Here is a 19,946-nt window from a genome sequence, read left to right on the forward strand (position 1 = left end):
GGAATGATCACGCTGAGGGGGCTTGACAGGCGCGCGGCGCCGCGAGACGGGCCTGCCGGGAGCCTCCTGCCCCACCCCGTCCTCACGTGATCCCGCCCTCACATGATCCCCTCCAGCGGTCTCGCGCGCGCGCTCTGCGCCTCGGTTGGATTTGTACCTGCAGAGCCGCCGTCGTCCCCCACTCCGCCAGTGGCGGCCTGCCCGGCGGCCTGCGGCGGGAGCTCCCCCTCTGCGGGTGGCGGCGGCGGGATGCGGTCCGTCAGCTATGTGCAGTGCGTGGCGCTCGACTTCGGCGGCAGCCTCTTCCCGCACGCCATCTGCCTGGGGGACGCCGACAACGACACGGTCCGGAGGCGGGGGGTGGTGGCTGTGGGCCTGCGCGGGCGGGGTCTGACCACGCGTGGCGGCGGCGACCCCTGCCCAGACCCGTGGCCGCAGGCCGCGGGAGGCGGCGCTGTCGCAGGCGCGGGGCGGGGCCTGCCGCGAGTGGCGAGCTGGTGCGACCTCAGCAGCGGGCCGTTACGCTGCCCGAGGGGCTGCGGTGCATGCGGGCGCGGGGGCGCCCCAGGGCTGCCCACAGCCGCCGCCCGGCCGCACTCGGATATGAGCAGCGGCAGGGCACGGGACAGCGGTCGCAGCTTGTAGCGAACGAAGCTCAAATGGGGCGGGAGGGAAGCACCGAGAGGATGGAGCAGTACCAGACCAGGTGCCTGGAGGAGGTGGTGGGGCTTCCACTCTTGGGAAGACTCGGAGCTTGACGGGCGCGTGAGCGATGTCAGAGGCGCAGGGGTTAGGTCGGATGGCCCCCACACGTCTCTTGCAAACAACGTTCCTGTGATTCTGGGCTGCCGGTGGTCAGTGCTGCCATCACTGTTGGACATGCTAGGCACCCTTGGCATCAGCCCTGGTTGATGTTTCCCCCACACCTCTACATCCCCACCTCTCCTGTAGCAGTACTGAGGACGTAGAGGTGTGGGGAAATGCCTTGCTGGGGCACGGTGGATCACAGACAGGGTAGAACCAAATTGCAATGTTGCTTGACCTGTACAATAGGTGGATGTGCATTGGGAATGTTTCCGTCAGCCTCACAAATGGTTGTTTCTGATGGGTCTGATTTGTCTGTAGCTAGGAAGGGGTTAGCTTAACCAGCTATATGTAAACTGTCCCTTCTCCTCAAATTTTCAGTCAAATTTATTACAGCCCTATCCTGCTATCTTGAAAAGTGTCATGGCTAGCCCTGCAGTAGATGATAAAAGAAATTTTCCCATAAGAAGTTGTGTTATGTGGGGTAATGTGTGCAGTGAATTATGAAATGTGCACTATCTAAATGCACAAAGGCATGATGCACAAGATGGGAGCAGGCATGGTTGGTGATTTTTCAGTCTTCTTTAAAGAAATAATCACCATTCTGAAAGACCTTTATGCCTTCTTCCATGAGATTGAACATCCAGTATAAATCTATTGTAAGTGTTCTTGCAGCCTGTTTCTAGATGATTATATTTTCCTCATTGCCATTGTCTTCCTCAGGTGATTCAAGAAAGATCAAGTCAATCTAGATTGAAGGATGGAAGATGGGGTAGTGATGATGATAATTAGCAGAGCAGGGTGTTAAAACAGTCCATGAGGCAACTCTGGAAGCAATGGCTAGAGAAGCAGGATAATGGGATGTTGCTCTAAGGAGCCGCTCTCCAGCTCTTATTGGAGAGAGTAAAATTAAGTAGAATTTTTTCCCAGCCCTTCTCTATTGATTCGAGGCTGTCCCTTTAACTCTTGTTTTGTTTCACTGCTTCTTCCCATAGAGTGATTTTTAGATAGATTTAGATTCTGTAATTATTGCTGTATGGTGTACTGTTACTGTAATTGTGAATTTTTTCTTGCTAACCCAACTCTCTTGTACAGCTGAATGAGCTAGTGGTGGGAGACACCAACGGGAAACTCTATGTTTACAAGAATGATGACAGCAAACCGTGGACTGTGCGATCTTGCCAAGGAATGGTCAGTTCTTGACAAAGTTTTTAAATGGTTGGGCCTTTTGGTGTATGTGCAGCCAGCTATCTTTGACCACTGCCTAGGAATATGTAGACCAGAGGGGAATGGCAGCCAGAACTGGCTCTGATGCCTTTCATGTAGTTATGCAAGACCCTGCTTTTGCCCACAGCTAGCCCCATGGGCTGGAAGTGATGAGCAAAGTGCTGAACAAACACAGGAACTGGGCTTCTGTCCCACCTTGACCCTGCTCCTGTGCACTGTGGATTTTGCCCCAGGGCTCTGTGCAGTTGTGTGTCAGATGTGTTTCTGTCCCTGACTCTGCTCTCTTTCACCTTGAAAAGGTTGTTTAGAGTTCAAGAGACGGTGTATGAGAGAGGAGGGGGTAGGGCAGAGGCTTATCCCAAAGTGCTGTTTTGGGTTACCTTCTCTCATGTATGGCCTTCTTTTCTCTTGCAGCTCACATGTGTTGGCGTGGGAGATGTATGCAATAAAGGAAAGGTGAGAGCGGTCAACCTCTTGCCAGCTGTGTCTGTAGGCCACACGGGAGGTGCTTAGGAGATTAGGGTCATGTCATATTCTGACTGTGGAGGAGGACAGGTTGCAGGTGCCTTCTCTCCACAATCTGTCCTTGCTCATAGAGTTTTAGCACTACTGTTTTAAAACTCTTCTTCTGTTTACGTATGAACTGTATCTTTCTGTGAGCCATTTGCAGGTTTTAGTGAGCAAAGAAATCCACCCTATCTTCATAAAGCACTGTTCATATCCATGTCCCCCTGTGTAAGTGCCACAAGGCTTTGGTGGTTGTGAGTGTGGCTCCTTTTCCTCGGTGGCTTTTGCCCTGCTCTGTGCTGGTCCCTGCTGTGGGCCATGGCCCATCTGCCACTTGGCTGTGTGCGTTTAAGGTCGTCTAAACAAGACTGAGCCACAGAATAGTCTAGACTCTCAAACAAATTCCACTGGGTCTAATATGACTCCTTTTGCTGGATTGCTATTTCAGGGGGTTAAGCCAGACCGCTGAGTCCCAAAGTCCCAGTTTAGGCACACTGCCTAAAATACTGTAGCCATATGTGCTCCAGTGCTGAAGTGAGCATTGAGAAAGCACACATTGTTAGGGGACACATTGTTAGGGGATTGCATGTACGTATCAGCTTGATATCCTAGTCTGACAAGGATGAACGAGAAGTTTGGACCCTGCAGTACCCAAGTAGTTTGTATGCTGGCCAAAAACCCTCTCCTGTTCCCTTTGTAGCAGTCATTGATCTTGATGGATCCACCCCCATATCTTCCCTTGCCCTGCTGTGGGACAGTTTCTGCAGTTTCTAAAAGAGGAAAAATCAAAATGTTTTTCCTCTTAGAATCTCGTGGTGGCGGTGAGTGCAGAAGGCTGGTTTCATCTTTTTGACCTGACTTCTCCAACTTCAAAACACCAAGATGCTTCAGGCCACCATGAGTTGGCAGCAGCAGAAGAGCAGAAGCCAGTGTTCAAGCAGCACATTCCTGCCAACACCAAGGTCATGCTGATCAGTGACATTGGTGAGCTGGGAAACTGGTGTAGGAGTGCAGGGTGAGGGAGTTTGTGGTTATGAGGTGGTGGGGGAGAGAGAGAGAAAGTGTGTGGGAGTCACAGAAGGAAATTACTATCTTGCTCAAACAGGTTCTCTAACAAACCACAGCCAGGTCATGGAGGAGAGAAGCAAGAACTTCAGGAATTTTCCTGAAGTGCAAGTTCTCATTACAGGATTGGGATCCTTAGGGATGCTACCTGATGGAAACCAGTGCAGTGGTTTCTGAATGTTGGGGCTCTTGGGGCTGTGGAAGCCTGAGAGAGCCCATCTATCTCCTTGTATTCCCTGCAGATGGAGATGGGAAGTGTGAGTTGGTGGTGGGTTACACTGACAGGGTGGTACGTGCCTTCCGCTGGGAGGACTTGTCGGAGAATTCAGACCACATCTCTGGGCAGCTGCTCCTGTTGAAGAAATGGCTGCTAGAAGGTCAGGTAAGGAAATGGAATGTTCAGAACAGAATTTGTCATACAGTCTTCAAAGAGGTGTCTCTCCCAAGGGAAGAAGCACAAAATGTCGTATTGATGGCTTGAAAGGAGATTTGCGCAGTGGTTGTCCTGTACGTGTGGAGCAGCTGGTGGACTGGGCTGCAAAACAGTCAGTTGCTCTCACCGAACTAGAGAGCATTAGTGGAAAATACTAGTGTTGTTCTTAAGTGGCGTTTGCTAGGAGAAACGTAACCTTTTACAGTAATTTGGACATTTTGCTTCTAGCTGAATTTGTTCAGCTCCTGCTCAGATCTGTCAAAGGATATGCAATATTCAAGTTTAGGTACAAGGAGCCAGTGAACCCTTCTGAGGTGTTTAAAGTTCTCGGTTCGACTCTGTCCATGTCTTTCCTCTGCCAGTATAGGTGGACAGCCTCTCTGTGAACCCAGGCCCTGATGGATCACCAGAGATGATGGTGTCTCAGCCAGGCTGCGGTTATGCCATTCTGCTGTGCACCTGGGACTCTCAGCAGCAAGCCACGACAGAGGGAAGAGACAACTCTCCCCCAAGCAGGTGAAGAGCATTACTGCATGGGTTAGATGAGGAGATTCTGCTGTAGATGCCCATCACAAGGGGGCACCACCACACCACCTTTCTAAGGGTGTGTGCTGTCATTTGTCCTTGTTTCAGTGACCTGCTGTACTGCTGGGAGTTCATGACTTAAGTTCACCTGCACCCATGAACACTCTTCGTGTCTCTATCACAAAGATGAATGCTACTGCTTTCCTTGTACCTCACTCACTTATCCTTGGGTTGAGCAAGGAGAGTGGCAAAACCAGCTCACTAAGGGGGACAGTACTGGGGGCTAAGGCAGGGAAATTAATGCCCTAGATCTCCAGAGACAAAGTGGTAGGCAATCTGGTGACCTATCTAATTGTGGTAAGGATAGCAACTGAAAGGCTGGACCTAGTCCAGTTAGTCTGAAGCCCAGGATGACACTTTGGGTTCAGTCAGTCATTTCTTCCAGGTGAGATAATGGGAGGTTTTCCCTGGCAGCTAGTGCTGTAAGTCACAACCAGAGCAATCGGGATGAGCAGTGAGGTTATTGTCCTTGGTGCTGGAGGGACCCTTGTAAGGTCCCTTGCAGGGAATTTAGGTGCTTCTGTGGTGTTCTGTGAGACTTTAAGGCAGAGCTGGAAAAGTGCAGCAGGATGGGAGCTAGGCAAGTCTCTTTGATGTTTTAAAGACCTTAGTGGAATGGTACCCTCATAGCCAGAAGCCAGGCACGGGCATGATCTCTGACCAACCTGTTAAACCCCAGGCTGACAATTCCTAAGTGAAAAGCAGCCAGGCTTACATGACAGTAATGATAAAAATTGTCCTTTTCAGCTTGATTGGAATACATGTTTTACTGGCTTTTTTCGTTTGCTGTTTTGAGCTCTTTCCAGTTTTCTTATGCATCAAATTATTCTATTTTTGTTTTTTAAACATCAGGAGGTTCCTTTTATACCTGGGGTGGCATGCATTCTTTTCCTTGGCCTTTACCATTAAAGGGCAAACCTATGCACAAACTCTATCAATCTCAGGATTTGTAGAGCTTTGGAGTACACTGCTCTTGAGATTGTTCTGGCACAGTCCCAGGCACGGTTCCCTAACCTTTCCCTGATGCCTGTCTCTCTTTTCCCTAGTGAGGCCCCTATTCGAGATGTTATTCTACACCAAACATCTGGACGGATTCACAACAAGAATGTTTCCACTCATCTAATTGGTAGCATTGGCCGAGGTGAGAGGTTAGGAGCTTGGGGTCTATAGCCCAACAGTTGCCCCGATCATTTTTCAATATGTCTGTCCAGCATGAAATCGGATTTCCCATGGTTGAAAATTAACAGTGGGAGACAGCTGCGAGAACAGAGAGAACTTGGCTTCTGTTAGTCAGCTCCCACAGATGGACAGTAGGATATTTGCATTTGAACTGTCCCTCCCCAGGTAGCTCTTACTCTTCACCTGGGACAGCAGTTTTGCTGCAGGCTCCAGTGGCCTGCCTTTAGCCATCCTGAATGGCTCCATGCCTTGCTCCTACAGATGTCCTTGATCTTTGCTTTTGCTTGGCTGCAGTTTATGCCCTCTTCTTATTCCCTAGATGCATCTCTTCCTTTCCACAGCCTCATCTTTATTCTTGCTTTTGTACTTTTCAGCATTTGATTACTGATATAGACTATCCTAATAGCTATATCCTGCTCTTCCTTCATCTATGCAGTCCTGACCCCTCCAGGGCTGCTTCCGTATTTCATTTGTATCACTGTTCTCTGTCTCCTTTGAATGTATTTTGTTCAGCTGTTGTATCTAAACTCTCTACAGCTGCTGGCGCCTCTCAGCCCTGACACGCTGCTGTTGTGTCCAGACTTTATACATACTGCCACTGCTTCTTTGTGTAGCTGCCTTGTGCTCTGACCTGTGCTTGGTGCACCTGATGAACCCTGTTTTGGTACCTGTGGAAGTACGCAGCTTTTGCGCCCCCTTGGAGAATGTGGGCATAATACAAGAAGGCAAAAAATTCCCAATGCAGATCACTTTCTCTTGTCTGCAGCTGATGCTGCATTTGCTCTGTCAAAGTATTACCCCCTGCAGTGCTGTCTGAGAATGATTTGGGCTGTCCAATGTAATTAGAGCTGGGGGAAAAGAGCAATCAAACTGCTCCTCTTCCCCATCCCCAGATTACCTTTCCTCCCCGGTGTACTCTTTCCTCCCCAGTTCCTAAACTTGTCATGTTTTCAGCATCTTGGATGCTGCGATGAGCAACATGGTCAAGAGAGCATGAAATCAATTATTTCACAGCATACGAAGCCTTGTATCTAATGAGAGGTGTCTGTCAAAAATGAAGGCACCCAGAATAAGGGATGAAGAGAAGGTTGTGAAAAGCCCACTTACATTGGCCCATCAGTAATGAAACAGTTGAAGAGTGCCATGCTGATCAGTTTTTAAGGGGGACACAGCAGACTTTTTGGATCAGAGCCTGTCTGGATGAATGTCAGCTAGGGGCAACAGAGCACTCAACCAGCTGACTGCTTTAAGCTGATCTGCAGAAATAGGGTAGTCTGTGTCCTGGGAGTGTGCAGGATGTTGTAGCTTGGAGCTGTCTATGGGCAGTGGATGTGTACTTGTAGTATTACATCATTCTGGGGAAGCTGCTTTCAGCTCTGCTGGCTTGTCCCTGACTGCCAGAATTCCTTGGTTCCTGCAGACCTCGGGGAGCCAGTGTGTCTCCTACATTGTCACTGAAAGGATTAAATGCAGCTTTAGTTGAATACAGCTCCAGTCCTCTCACACCAAGTGTGATTTCACTTTCAAAACCTGACCTTGCATGTTTTTTCTGACTGGTAGTTCAGTAGAGAGTGTACTGAATGGCTGAAGCAGCCCAGTGGTCAGGGGAGTCTCTTCAGATTTAACTAATTGCATTTGTCAGTGCTGTCCTGCACACAGCTGTGATATACAGGCTTTGGAGGGGATACTGTTGCAGGAAGTTCACAGCTGTATAAGCATAGCCCAGGAAAGCCAGGGCTGAGTGTGTAGATGAGCATGAAGGGACATGTCCAATCTGCTCATAAAGCAAGGGCTCTCTAGCATCTGAGCAGTGTTTGCTGGGAGAGGATCACAGCTTCTGTGCAGTTTTGCTGTAGCAAAAACAATAGAGTGGGTAGCATGATCTCCACAGACTCTTTCAGGAGTTGCCATAGAGGTGCTTTTGTGCTAATGTGACTGATGCTTTGTCTGGGACCTCTCTTTTTAATCCTGCACCTTCCTAGAATAGCTGAAGGCCATGTTCCTGTCCTTGAAAGAAACAGTGAGGGTACAGTTGTAATACTCTTGTTGGGTTTCAGCTGTTCTTTACGTTGTCCCTTGTGATGGTCCTGCCTGTGTTTGTGCATTTCTGGAGCCTGGAGAGAATGCGATGCAATCCGCTAAAATCGGAAATGCCATGGGCCTGCAAGTGTATATGTGGTACAGAAAAACTCCTAGGAGCAGCCAGCAGAGCCAGACATGCCTGTATCAGTGCAAACCAAAGGTTTTGGGTTTTGAGATGATGGTGCCCTACAAATAAAAGCCAGAACAAAGTACGTTTGGTTGCAAGAATCTATAGATACCTGCTAAACAAAGTGTCGAGGCTGGATAAAAAAGGAGGCAGGATGGATCAGCTTGTTTTAGATTTTTTTTTTTTTCTTTTTTTTTTCCAGGAGAGGGAGGGGACAATGCTCATAAAATGACATCAACTCCTGTAATTCTCTTCTACACTTACAGGCTGCTCCAGTGACAATCGTGGCTCAGGTCTCTTTGCGCTCTGTACTCTGGATGGTAAGTCCTACCACTCTCCTGGAAGAAAGGCCTGTGGGGTGGCCAAGGCCTGTGACTAATTCAAAGTAGGGAACGAGGGGCTCAGTGCTTTTGGTTTTGAAAGAACGGGGAGCTGGTCTTCAGAAACATTTCATGGGTCAGGTAAGAGAATTTGACTCAAAGACTCCTTCTGCTGACATACTTTATATGAAGGCATGAAAGCTAAGACAGGAGCCAAGGTAAGAGTTGTCACTGTGACCAAGTCCCCCATAAACCACATGTGATATAATGCCTGTATCTGAGGATATGACGAAACATATTAAAGCTGAGCCTGTCTTTCTGTTTCTTACCAAATTGGGTCTGATATTGCACAGGCTTGCTCTCTCCAGGAGACTGGTTGTGTTTTCTATCTGTTACTAATATCTGCCTTTCTCTCTCTCCTGGTACAGTCTATTCATTTGTGGATTTCAAAGCATTTTACAAACTAATTACTTGTATGGTCCTATGGCCTATGGGGGTAGCAGTATTAAAGCCATGCTGCAGCGAGCAGCCAGGAAAATGAAGAGACTAGGTCATTGGCCCAAAGGCACACTGAAAGCTTGAGATGAGAGTGAGGCTACAACTTTAATCTGCTGACTCCTAAGTTGCGTGCTTAACCAATGGTCAAACAACTGTTTGAGATGTCACTTCAACAGTGCCATTCATGTAGACAGGAGCCTCTTAACCACAGTAGAAATGTATGCTTGTACTTGAAGAGACTTGGGTTGTTTCCAAAAGCAGTAAAGGAAATGAGTGTTGGAACTCAAGTACTGGTAGAGAGGAGCTGGCCTGGCCTCACCTGGTCTGGAGCCAGGTTCTTCCACTGTACTCCTGACTGAGAATTGATTGGACAGGCTGCAACAGGACTGAATCTAATGACCTGAACACAGGGTTTCTGTCCAAAAACCAACAGTGTGGAGACAAGATGCTGTGCTTCTCTCTTCCCAGACAGGCAGCCTGGTCTGTTTGGGCCAGATGTCCACCTGCCCAATGGCATCTTGCTAGGGAATTTCTGATTATTCTTTGAGCCTGAACTTGAAGCTTCTGCACCCCATTCAGTCATGGGCTTTACCAAGGCTGGAGGGTACTGTGAGGATAGATTCATGTTCCACTCTCTCACGGCCACCCCTCAACCCCAAGACTATCACAGTATCTCTGGATGATAGAAAAATGGTGTGTGAGGTAAGTGTCCAGTGTGGTTTTAGCAGCCAAGAGGCGATGCCCATGCTATTAGCCAGGCAGCTCTTGGCTGATACCTGTCAACGTGTTGTCCTGAGATCACACCATCTGTGGGACATGGTGACAAGCTTCTCATTTATGCATTGTCTCATGAGATCTGTTGACGTACTATACTTCGGGAGCCTCTTTTGGGTTGTTTTCTTATCTTGGAGCACAATCCAGTGAGTAGGGCTGCTGCCATTTTTCCTCTATTTTCATTTACTGATGACAAGATAATGGACTGCTGTCCTTCCCAGAACTGAGGTTGTGTTATCTTATTATCAGCCTGTACCATGGGTCCAACCCTCTGCCTGCAGACCTGAAGTGTTGAAGGAGTGTGCAGGGCCCAGTGTTAGCAAGCATCTTGCTCCCTTTTAATATTTTCAAGACAATCTTTTTTTTTTTTCTTCTTTTTTTCCTTCAGGGACATTGAAACTCATGGAGGGAGCCGACAAGCTGCTCTGGTCTGTGCAGGTTGATCACCAGCTGTTTGCTCTGGAAAAGCTGGATGTTACTGTGAGTTTCTGTTAATAGGGCTGGGAGGGATAAAGACAAAAACTTGATATGGCTGTGTGTATATGAATTTAGGAAGGGCAGAGCTGGGATTATCTCAGGATGGCACACGGAGTGCACTAACTGCTGGTGCATTCTGCACTTCATCAGTTTTTCACCTGCAAGAGGCTGAGCTGTGTCTGCCTGTTTGACGTAGTAAGCCCAGCATCCTGCTATGAACTCTTTTATCCCCCAGCTGCTCTTTTATCTTATTGCAAGGTTGAATGGTTTTACACAGTGCTAATTCCCCAATTATCTACAAGCTCTTACGATATTACAACAGAGGAGAGAGAGAGATGGTCTCCAAGTGCAAAAAGACTGGACAAGTGCAAAATGTCTGGATAAGACGTCCAAAGGTGTCATCTTGTTCAGACATTAGTGTTCTGTTTCTGAACAAGCAGCAAAGATTCTTGATTGCCTCTGTGAATAGTTGATGTCCATGTTAATATGCGATCTTATGATCCCTACAGGGCAATGGGCATGAAGAGGTGATTGCCTGTGCATGGGATGGTCAGACATACATCATCGACCACAATCGGACTGTTGCCAGATTTCAAGCAGATGAGAATGTCAGTGCATTCTGTGCAGGTGGGGAGCCTGACTGCAAAGCCAGTCCTCACAGCATTTCTCCCTCAAAGCTACTACTCCCCTCTAGGAGACCTGAAATCCTTTGTCAGTCTGTGGTCAGGAATAATTTCCCTGTGTGTATACTGCAGAAGGCCCAGCTCGTCTTTCCTCTGGTGGCGTCTGGGAAAATTAGAGGTGAGAGGAGGTGATGCTGAGGTCTGTGATGGTTTTGGGTTTTTTTCCTGTCCTTTTTGGGAGTGCTACAGTGGTCTCTTGTCTTCCCCACTGCTTTTTTAATTTGCAGACTTCTAAGCTGTTCTCAAGTGGAGATAAGGAGCCCCGCAGAACAAGCCTGAGCCTTAGCTTTGCTCAGTCCCCTCTCTCAGACCTGCAAGAAGCAGCTTGCAAATCCCCAAGCTCCATGCATTAATAACAGTTTAAAGACACTTTCTTGGATTGTCTCAAAGGCACTTCATATACCCATATGGTTGCTGCTTTCTGCTAACAGCTTTGGTACCTCATCATGAGAAGTTACCTATTTGCTTTCTCTGTCTTTTTGGAAGTAGTCAGATCTCCACACTTGCTTTCTGCAGGACTCTATGCATGCAAAGGAGGAAGCAACAGCCCCTGCCTGGTTTATGTCAGCTTCAATCAGAAGATCTACATCTACTGGGATGTGCAGCTGGAGAGAATGGAGTCCACCAACCTGTTGAAAATCCTGGACTGTGACCCAGAGTTTGGAAGTCTCCTGCAGCAGCTGGGTGTGGGTGAGTGCAGAAAGGATCAAAGATATACAGGAAAAAAAAGAGAGGAAGGGCTGCTGGCAGGTGATGTGCTGGGAACTAGAGTTCCAGGTACTTCTTCAGGAAGAGGGGCTTTCATGCTGCCTGTGGAGAATCCCTAACAACTGTCTTTCTCTCTTTTCCATAGATAGAGATGATGTTTCTGCCGTCAAAGATCTGATTCACAAAACACTGTATTTTCCAGAGAAACAGGAGCAGAGCAGCCCCTCACAGTGTCAGGACCCTGCTGGGAGAGACTCCTCTGCCCATTATACTGTCATCCAGGATCCCTTATAACAAGTCATGGAGGTTGACATCTTTAATACCAGCACAAACTCTTCTCTGGCTGGAATCGAGCACCTAATGAAGATGTAACTGTTCTTTTCTCATCTCTATCAAAGCTTCCAGGCAGCAAAAGGGTGTACAGGCTGGGTTCTGTGGAGGGATGTGCTTGGCTGTAGGCTTGAGTGAAGGTGATGGGTTGATTTGCTTTTAGTTGAGGAAGCTACCAGAACTGCAAGAATCCAGAGTCCTGCTCATTGACTTTCCATTGCCAATTTCCATGTTCTCTGCTAGCTTAAGTGCTTTATGGGTGACTGTGAAGGAGCACTGAGCACATAGATAGAATAGCTGAGCTCAGTCTTGGTTTTGGCCTGTTCTTACAACTGCTTTAGTGATTACTTCTGAGTTCTTAGCAGGATCACAGTGCAGGAACTGCAGATGAAGGACTTGAGTTAGGGAGGAGGCGAGGGCCTTCTTTCGCATTTAGGTGTATTTTTAAAGTAGACCCAGGCATTGTTTGCCTTTGCTCTGCTGCTGCTCTTCTACCAAGCAGTTTCTCACAAACCACTTCCTGTTCTGAGGAAGAAGAACCAGAACTTGCACTAATAAGGTGTCAGGAGGTAATAGCTCCAGTGAACCCCAGCTGTACTTGAGAGGCATTGTTTGCCTTCATCTTGGGCAGACTGATCCCAGAGATGGCTATCACTTAGCAAAGCAGCTGTGAACTGGGCAATAAGAGGAATCTGTCTTAACCATGGATCTGTGGTGCTGTGAGAGCGTGGCCATTCCATAATAACCAGAGGAAATGCCACACTTCCCTCTTGTTGTGGAGAGTGCCATGCTATCCTGAGTCCTGCACAACTGAAAGTTGTGGACTGGAGATGACATTTCACTTGCTCAATATGCAGAATCTGGAAAAGGCCGTTGCTCACCCAGGCTGCCCATATGCAAAGGCCCAGGCAGGAACCTTTCCACATGCTGCTGGTGTTCTGCTTTTCCCAATCTCAGCTTGCCCCTTGCCTAACTCTGCTTACTAGGATAGGAGCAGCAGGCTCACCTGCTGTTTTGCATCTATTATCATCTCTCACTTGTGTGATGTTTTATTGGATATGCATAAAGGATAGAGCTGTCCTTTCACCGTTATGGCAGCCTGAGTCAGAGCAAATATAATTTTGTGATCTCTCTTTAGCAAATGGTAATATTTCAAGGTCCTGCAGGCTGTTGAAAACCTGCTGTTCTATACTCTGCAAAACAACCAAGGGCAGCCCTATCTGGGAGAATGATAGGAATAGGTACAGAGGAAAGGGGTGTCTTGCCCTTGGGTCAAAAGGACTGTTGTTGAAGTAGCCCTATGTGGTAGAAGGGCAGGATCTTTACATAATAAGCCCTAGCTTTTCTTTGCAATTTCCATCCATAGATTTATATCAGCTTTATAGAGGACAGCTTGTCCTCTGTGTTTGATAGTTGTGAAAGTTGAAGCATGGAGCAGTGAAATGGTATGACCTGCTCTGTACTTGCTAGCTTGCTTCTTGGACCACTTTATCTTCTGACTCTGTAACTACAGTGGAAGTTTCTCTCCATTTTAATGACCTCACTGAGAAGCAGTTCCCCTGTCATACTAAGTGCTTGTGTACAACTGGACCCTTCAGGCAGGAGCTCGCAAGTCATAATAGTGCTTTAGTAACAGTGGTGTTCAGAGCAGCAGAGCTTGAGTTTGTCAGCTATGGAGAACTGGTAGGGTAGGGACCACCTACTGATGGGCTAAAGCAAAGAGTTGTCCAGAAGCTTGTCAGCTCTGGACTCTAACCTCAGGAAATTGTCAGCTTCCATGATGCTGAGATGTACAGCCACCCATCCCAGTGGGAAAACACCGTTGCTTCTGGAAAATTAGTCAATGTGACCCCTTGAGCTCTCATCAGCCACATAGTTCTTTCCTAATGAGGATGAGTCTTGTTGGGGCTATTAACTAGATCACTATATATTTGTTCTTGCTACTTCCAGGTTTCTGTTTCCCAAAACCTAAAGCTGCTCTTTCTGATCACCAAAACAAGTAAAGATTCTCCCCTCAGGTGAATTAATAGCAGTTGCTACTCTTATCTCTTCCCTTTGGGGCCCAGCTCAGTTGGGAAGAAGCAGATGTCCCTGCAGGTGGGATGAACAGTTTGGTTTCACTGTATTCTGAGATACTGTCCACCTAGCCCTGTTGCTACCTGATTTTAATCTTGCACTTCAAAATTGGTGGAACTGGCACAAAGAGGGACCACCACGGAGCAGGACTTTGCAGAGCAGTTTCCAGAAGCATACAACAGAAACAACATTGTAGTAATGACCCTGGACAGGCCTGTGTCTTGGCATATGCTGTTCTTCCTCTACTTAAGGCTTTGTATTTTCTTGTCCTGCTGTCCTCTCGCCCTACCCCCTAATTCTGTGGTCTCTCTCCCCCCACCAGGGGCAGAAACAGGATGGTTACAAGTGACAGAAAATAGTAATACCTGAGTTTTCAGTCATGGCTTGCATGCTCGTATCGCATGTGTACTGCTGCACAGATGGTGAGCTCTTCTTCTGTGTGTGCTTTGACAAAACAGATGGAGTCCCAGCACAACTTGTGCCTGCCATGGCCCCACTCAGCATTGTTTGGCTTTAGTGGGACAGGTGTTCTCCACAGAAGTAGCTCTCCCTCTTGATCCACTGCTGGGACCCCAGAGGTTCCTGCAGCAATTGCCTGGAGCATTTTATTTGCCTTAGAGTTGGTCCAGGCTGAGCTAATCTGGTAGCTGGGTCTTACAGGCTATTGCAGTGCTGCTGTATATTGTAATTCCTTCTTGAGGCCTAACAGGAAAACAGGTTTGTCTACACTTATAATAGAGAACAACTCAATGCTGTCTGTCCATGCCAAATATAAACCTTTATTAGCAACACAATCACAAGGGGAATACGCAATGGTCGTATGACTGAAACTGTTTTATGCAAAACAAACTTTGCCATACAGGTCAAATGATTTCCAAGAAAGGAAGACCAAACTGATCCACTATTGGGCTGCTAATTGTTGAGAAAAAACAGGAAAGGGTTAATGGGGGAAAGATGACATATTTTCCTAGGAACTGTGTTTAAAAGAAAATGGGGCAAAAACAATGCAAATGTTGGACAGGGCAAGTGGTGCAACCTAGCCCTCTTCTCTTGTTGGCTTGAGGATAACTGCTGTGTTGCTGTACAAGACCAGGTATGCTGCATTGTAGAAAGCAGAAGTAAGAAGATAGATACAAACACTACAGATAATCCATTCTCCAAAACTCTTCAGCTCTTAAAACCATTTGAGGGTTTCCCCTGACAGTTTTATATTGCTTACAACACATAATAACTTGCAGGTGGATTTTGCTCCTGTGACAGTTGTGCACAAAGGAAAATGAAAACTGTCTCCAGAAGAATTAACTGGAACTTCCGTACTGTTCCTTGGCCAAAAGATGACTTTCCTTCTTCCTTCACGCCCTGAACTCCAAAGTGACAGTTAATAAACTAGCTACAGCTAATGCTGTAGTCAATGAAGTCAATGCTTCAGGCTACTTCCACTGGCAACAATTTTCTGTGAAGTGTACATCTGCTCAGAGAAGGAGCCACGTAGGCTCTGTCTCTGGACTGATGGAGTTACGTTATACTTTCATTGTAACTCAGTGTCTGTTTGTCCTTGCCAGGCAATGCAAGCCACAGAGTTGGAATTGGAAGTTGTTCCTTCCCACACAGCAGAAAATGTTGTCTGCTGCATCCTACTCAGTAGCAGATTGGCATACCCACTGAAGCTTTTTGACAGGGCAAGATTTGCAAGACACATTTGTATGCCCTAGTGCCAACATGTGAGGAGTCCAACAGCATTCTCAGACACTGGGGGCATTTGCAGATAAATGATTCATGGTTTTGGTTGTGACGCTGTATTTACTAGGAAGAAAATAAAGGGAGGGGGTTGCTTTATATTCCTGAGACATAATAAACCTGCTGTCTGTCCCTGCTCTCATTTTTATGGTCTCTTTGATGATTGCAGTTATTTCTATAACTCTTCAGGTATATCCTGGCATTTGCCAGTGCAGTCTTTTGAAAGGAGGACTTACTGCAAACATACGGGACATGGTTTAGTGAGCATGATGGTGTTGGGTTAACAGTTGGACTTGATGATCTTAAAGGTCTTTTCCAACCTTAATGATTCTGTGATATGTAGGTGTCTCAGTGGTCTTCAGTTCCATAACTCACCTGCTAGTAGTGAAAGAAGGAGCAGGCCTCTGGGACTATGGATGGCTGGAGCTCCCATTCTGTTCAAAACCAAGTGACTCCAAGCTTCTGGAAGTGGTCCTGATTATGGCTTCGGCAGAGTGTATGTTCTTAGGATAGGTTTACTTCTTGCACGTAGGCCTTGGAAAGGGCCTTAGAAGTCCATCTCCCCATCCCCAGACATTCAGCCATACATATCTCACACCTGCCATGTAGCACTTGCTTCTTTGTTCCAAAGGCTTGCTGTGACAGACACTTCCCGGCAGACTGTTTCACTACTGTTGTGTCCACTCTACTAGAAAGTAGCCCTAGTAGGAGCTGACCGCCAAGGTGGTTCAGAGAGAGAATAACATTCCATTGTCTATATTGAAAGGGTGGGCCTCATCATGAGGAAGCCAGTGTTGGACACATACAGGATGTGCCTATGTCCTGCTCTGAGGTGCCAGTTTGTACTAAATTTCTACTTTCCATATGAAAGTATTAGCATTTTTGATCTCTAGTGGAAGGACCTTTAGATAGCTCCTTTTTTCCCCTTGTCCCCCAAATGCAATAGAGATGACTGGAATCGGGGATAGGGAAGTGTATCTGTATAATAGCCTTTTCCAAAAGAAACTACAATTGAGACAAGTCTTCAGCCTTGCCAACCCACTTAAAAATTATTGGACTCCCTAACATAGGAAGACTTTCAAAAATTACCATGTTTGTAGATGGGGTTGAGTTTGCTTCTTTGAGATGATGTAAGTCCTGTTTTGTAATCACATCTTTTAAAGCCAAAATTTCTGTCTTTCACAATGGATGCTGGGATTCCCAGGTAATGACACAAAAATCCTGGTCTTTGGCAAAAACACTACTTTGTGCAAAAATTCAGAAAACCTGTGTTAAGGTCAATAACAACATGTCATTTAATGCCAGGGAACTTTGGGGTATGGAAACCCACCAGGAATTCCGTTTGATGAGGATGTAAACCAGGTACTGACACCATAGGATTAGCCAGTGATTTAGGGGAATGAATTGAAGTGAGGTGTCAGCCATGGTGTTATGACCTGCAGTTCTATTTAGTCATATAAATGTTTTTTTTTTTCTGTAAGCTCTGCCTGTAACAAAGCTTGATGGGAAGGTTCCACGATAACTGTTGGCAACAGATTCCTCAATGTCCAGAGACCTTTACGGTGTGGACCTGCATGTTTAACTGACATGGACAGGAGGAAGGTGAAAAGCATGTCTTCTCCTCTGGAGCTGATTTTACAGCTGAAAAGAAGAGCTCTCACATGCTAATTGAGCACTTGGTCAGAAATACCCTCTCTGTAACTGACAAGTGGCACAGTCCATTTATGCATGCAATTGTTAAACAGCAAAGAGGAGAGGCTGGCAAGATAGTGGTACAATGTGAGAGAGTATATTAGCAACTAGGGTACAGGAGAGTGTTAGGTTTATCTAAAAAGGAAAGGATTCCTTTTGGAAGAAGCAAATTTGTCACTTACCAGTGTGGAATAATTTGCTTTGGGGAAGGTAAGGCTGATACAAAGGAGGATTCATTATGCAGAGAAGGGGGGGACACATAGGACTGGCGATTTTTACCTACTGTAGCACATTCATTCGCAGAGGAAACTGAACTATTACTAATTTGAGAAATGAAGCATATGAATCACAGAAAGACTTCAAAAGGACTGGAGGGTGTTCTGAAGGAGAGCAAAAGCAGAGTTACCCCAAGACTGACGGGTAGGAACAGTCCCTGGTGAATTCTAACAGAAGCTAGTGTGCAAGTGTCTGCAGGGCTATAAGTGACAGGCACTAGTCAGAATCATCAACTCAAAGTCATGCCAATTTTCTGTAGGATTCCATCCAGCAACCTTTAAATAATTTGAAAGATTCCTGGTGGCTCCAGTCTGAGTTCAAGAAGACGACTTACTTACCTACACCTTCACCCTATCCAAAGTCGATCTCCAAAACTGACACCCACCAGGCATGGCTTTCACACACAAGTGGTCAGGACTGAAAGCTGCCCTCCCCTTCCCTTCCAGCCCCTTCACAGCCCCACCAACATTGGGGCTCTGCGCTTGCTCTAGCACCTAACCCTCGCCTACCCCCTCACCAGAGCCCATCTCCAAAATGCACACCCACCACCTAAGGCTCCCACACAGAAGTGACCAGGACTGAAAGTGGCCCTTACCTTCCCTTGGCAGCTGCTTGCGGGCACCTGCAAAGCCCAGCAAAAGCTGTCAGACACTCTGGAAGGCAGTGGTGACCTGCCTGGACATAACCGAAGTCCAGCAAAAGCCCTAGGGCACTCTGGAGGGAAGCAGGGCCCCTTGTGGGCACTGGCAGAAGCCATCAGATAGGGTTAGGGTTAGGTGGTTGGGGTTACGGTTAGGTTTAGGGTTAAGGATATGTTTAGAGTTAGGGTTAGGGATTAGGTTTAGTTATGCGGTTAGGGGTTTAGAGTTAGGGTTAGAGGTTATCATTAGGGATAGTGTTAGGGTTAGAGGTTAGGGTTAGGTTTAGGATTGGGGTTGGGGTACGGATAGGGTTACGATTAGGTGGCTGGGATTACAGTTAGGTTTAGGGTTCGCTGTAGTTTTAGTGATATGCTTAGAGTTAGGGATTAGGGTTATGGTCAGGAGTTAGAAATAGGGTTAGGGATAGGGTTAGGGGATTACAGGTTAGGGATAGGGTAAGAGACGTTAGGGATTAGCGTTAGCATTAGTTTTAGGACTAGGGTTAAGTTTGGGCTTAGGGTTATGGGTTAGAGTTAGGTGGTTAAATTTAAGGAGTTAGGGTTAATGGTTAGGTACCATGGTTTAGGATTAGTGGTTATGGTCAGATTTAGGGGCTAGGGTTACTATTAAGGTTTAGTGTTAGTGTTAGGTTTTGTGGTTAGGTTTTATGTTGGGAGTTAGGGTTAGATTTAGTTTAGGGCAGGGTTAAGTGTTAGGGTTAGGGGTTACATTAAAGGTTAGGGGTGAGGGATAGGGTTAGTGGGTAAAGTTATGGTGAGGGATAGGGTTAGGTTTAAGGGTTTGAGATAGGATTATGGTTAGTGGGTTTGGGTTGGGATTAGGGTTTCTGGGTTACAGTTACAGTCAGGCGATTAAGGTTAGGGTTAGGGGTTAGGGTGAGCCTTAGGGTTTAGGGTTAGGTTTAGGGTTTAGGCTCAGTGGTAAGGTTAGGGTTAGTGATAGGGTTAGCGTTAGGGTTAGGGGGTTATGGTTATTGTTAGGTTTACGTTTTGGGATTGGGGTTATGGTTACGAGGTTAGAGTTTGTGAGTTAGTGAGTTAGATTTAGATTTGGGTTTAGGGAGAGTCAGGGTTAGTGGTTAGAGTTGAGGGTTAGGGTTGGAGATTAGGGTTAGGGTTTGGGATTAGGGTTTATAGTTAGCATTATGTTTAGGATTAAGTTTACATTTTCGGGTTAGGGCTAGGTGGTTAGAATTAGGGGTTAGACGGTTAGATTTAGGGGGTTATGTTTAGGATTAGGGTTTATGGTTTGGGACTAGACTTTAGGATTAGGAGTTAGAGTCAGGATTAGTTTTAGCATTAAGTGTTAGGTTTAGGGGTTAAATTTAGGGTTAGAATTTAGCCTTAGGGGTTAGATTTAGGTTCAAGGTTTAGAGTTTGGGTTAGGGTAAATTAGCTTTAATGTTTAGGGTTAAGTTTTAGGGCTTGTCTTTTTTTTTTACTAGATCATAAAAGTTAACGAATAATAAGAGATGTAATGGACATAGTATCAGTCAGCTTTAGCTGATTATTTGCTGTCATTCCACATGCCATTTTTAGAGGGCAATGAGAGTTGGAAACTAGGTGAGTTGCTGCACATAGGAACAGGTGTTTCATCTATCCCAAACAAGATTTTTTCAGCAGAGTTGACTCATGTACCATGTAGATGCCAGCTGACACACAGGATGGTTTAGTACAAGTCTGAACTGTCATTAAAGACCCCTGG

The 19,946-nt window shown here is 46.5% G+C and overlaps 1 protein-coding gene across 1 annotated transcript; it reads left to right on the forward strand.

Moving 5' to 3' along the window:
- Positions 1-202: 202 nt before the first annotated feature.
- Positions 203-11,763, forward strand: ITFG2 (integrin alpha FG-GAP repeat containing 2; the record flags this gene model as incomplete). The annotated part of the gene is made up of 12 exons (XM_082011013.1): positions 203-345; positions 1,900-1,995; positions 2,446-2,487; positions 3,345-3,522; positions 3,846-3,985; positions 4,404-4,552; positions 5,668-5,762; positions 8,276-8,329; positions 9,990-10,081; positions 10,588-10,705; positions 11,278-11,451; positions 11,615-11,763. The coding sequence occupies exons 1-12, from the start codon at positions 250-252 to the stop codon at positions 11,761-11,763; spliced, it is 1,383 nt and encodes a 460-aa protein (XP_081867139.1). The 5' UTR covers positions 203-249.
- Positions 11,764-19,946: the final 8,183 nt, after the last annotated feature.

The sequence above is a fragment of the Phaethon aethereus genome, assembly GCF_964289735.1.
Source record: "Phaethon aethereus genome assembly, chromosome: 1".
In the NCBI taxonomy this organism is placed as follows: Eukaryota; Metazoa; Chordata; class Aves; order Phaethontiformes; family Phaethontidae; genus Phaethon; species Phaethon aethereus.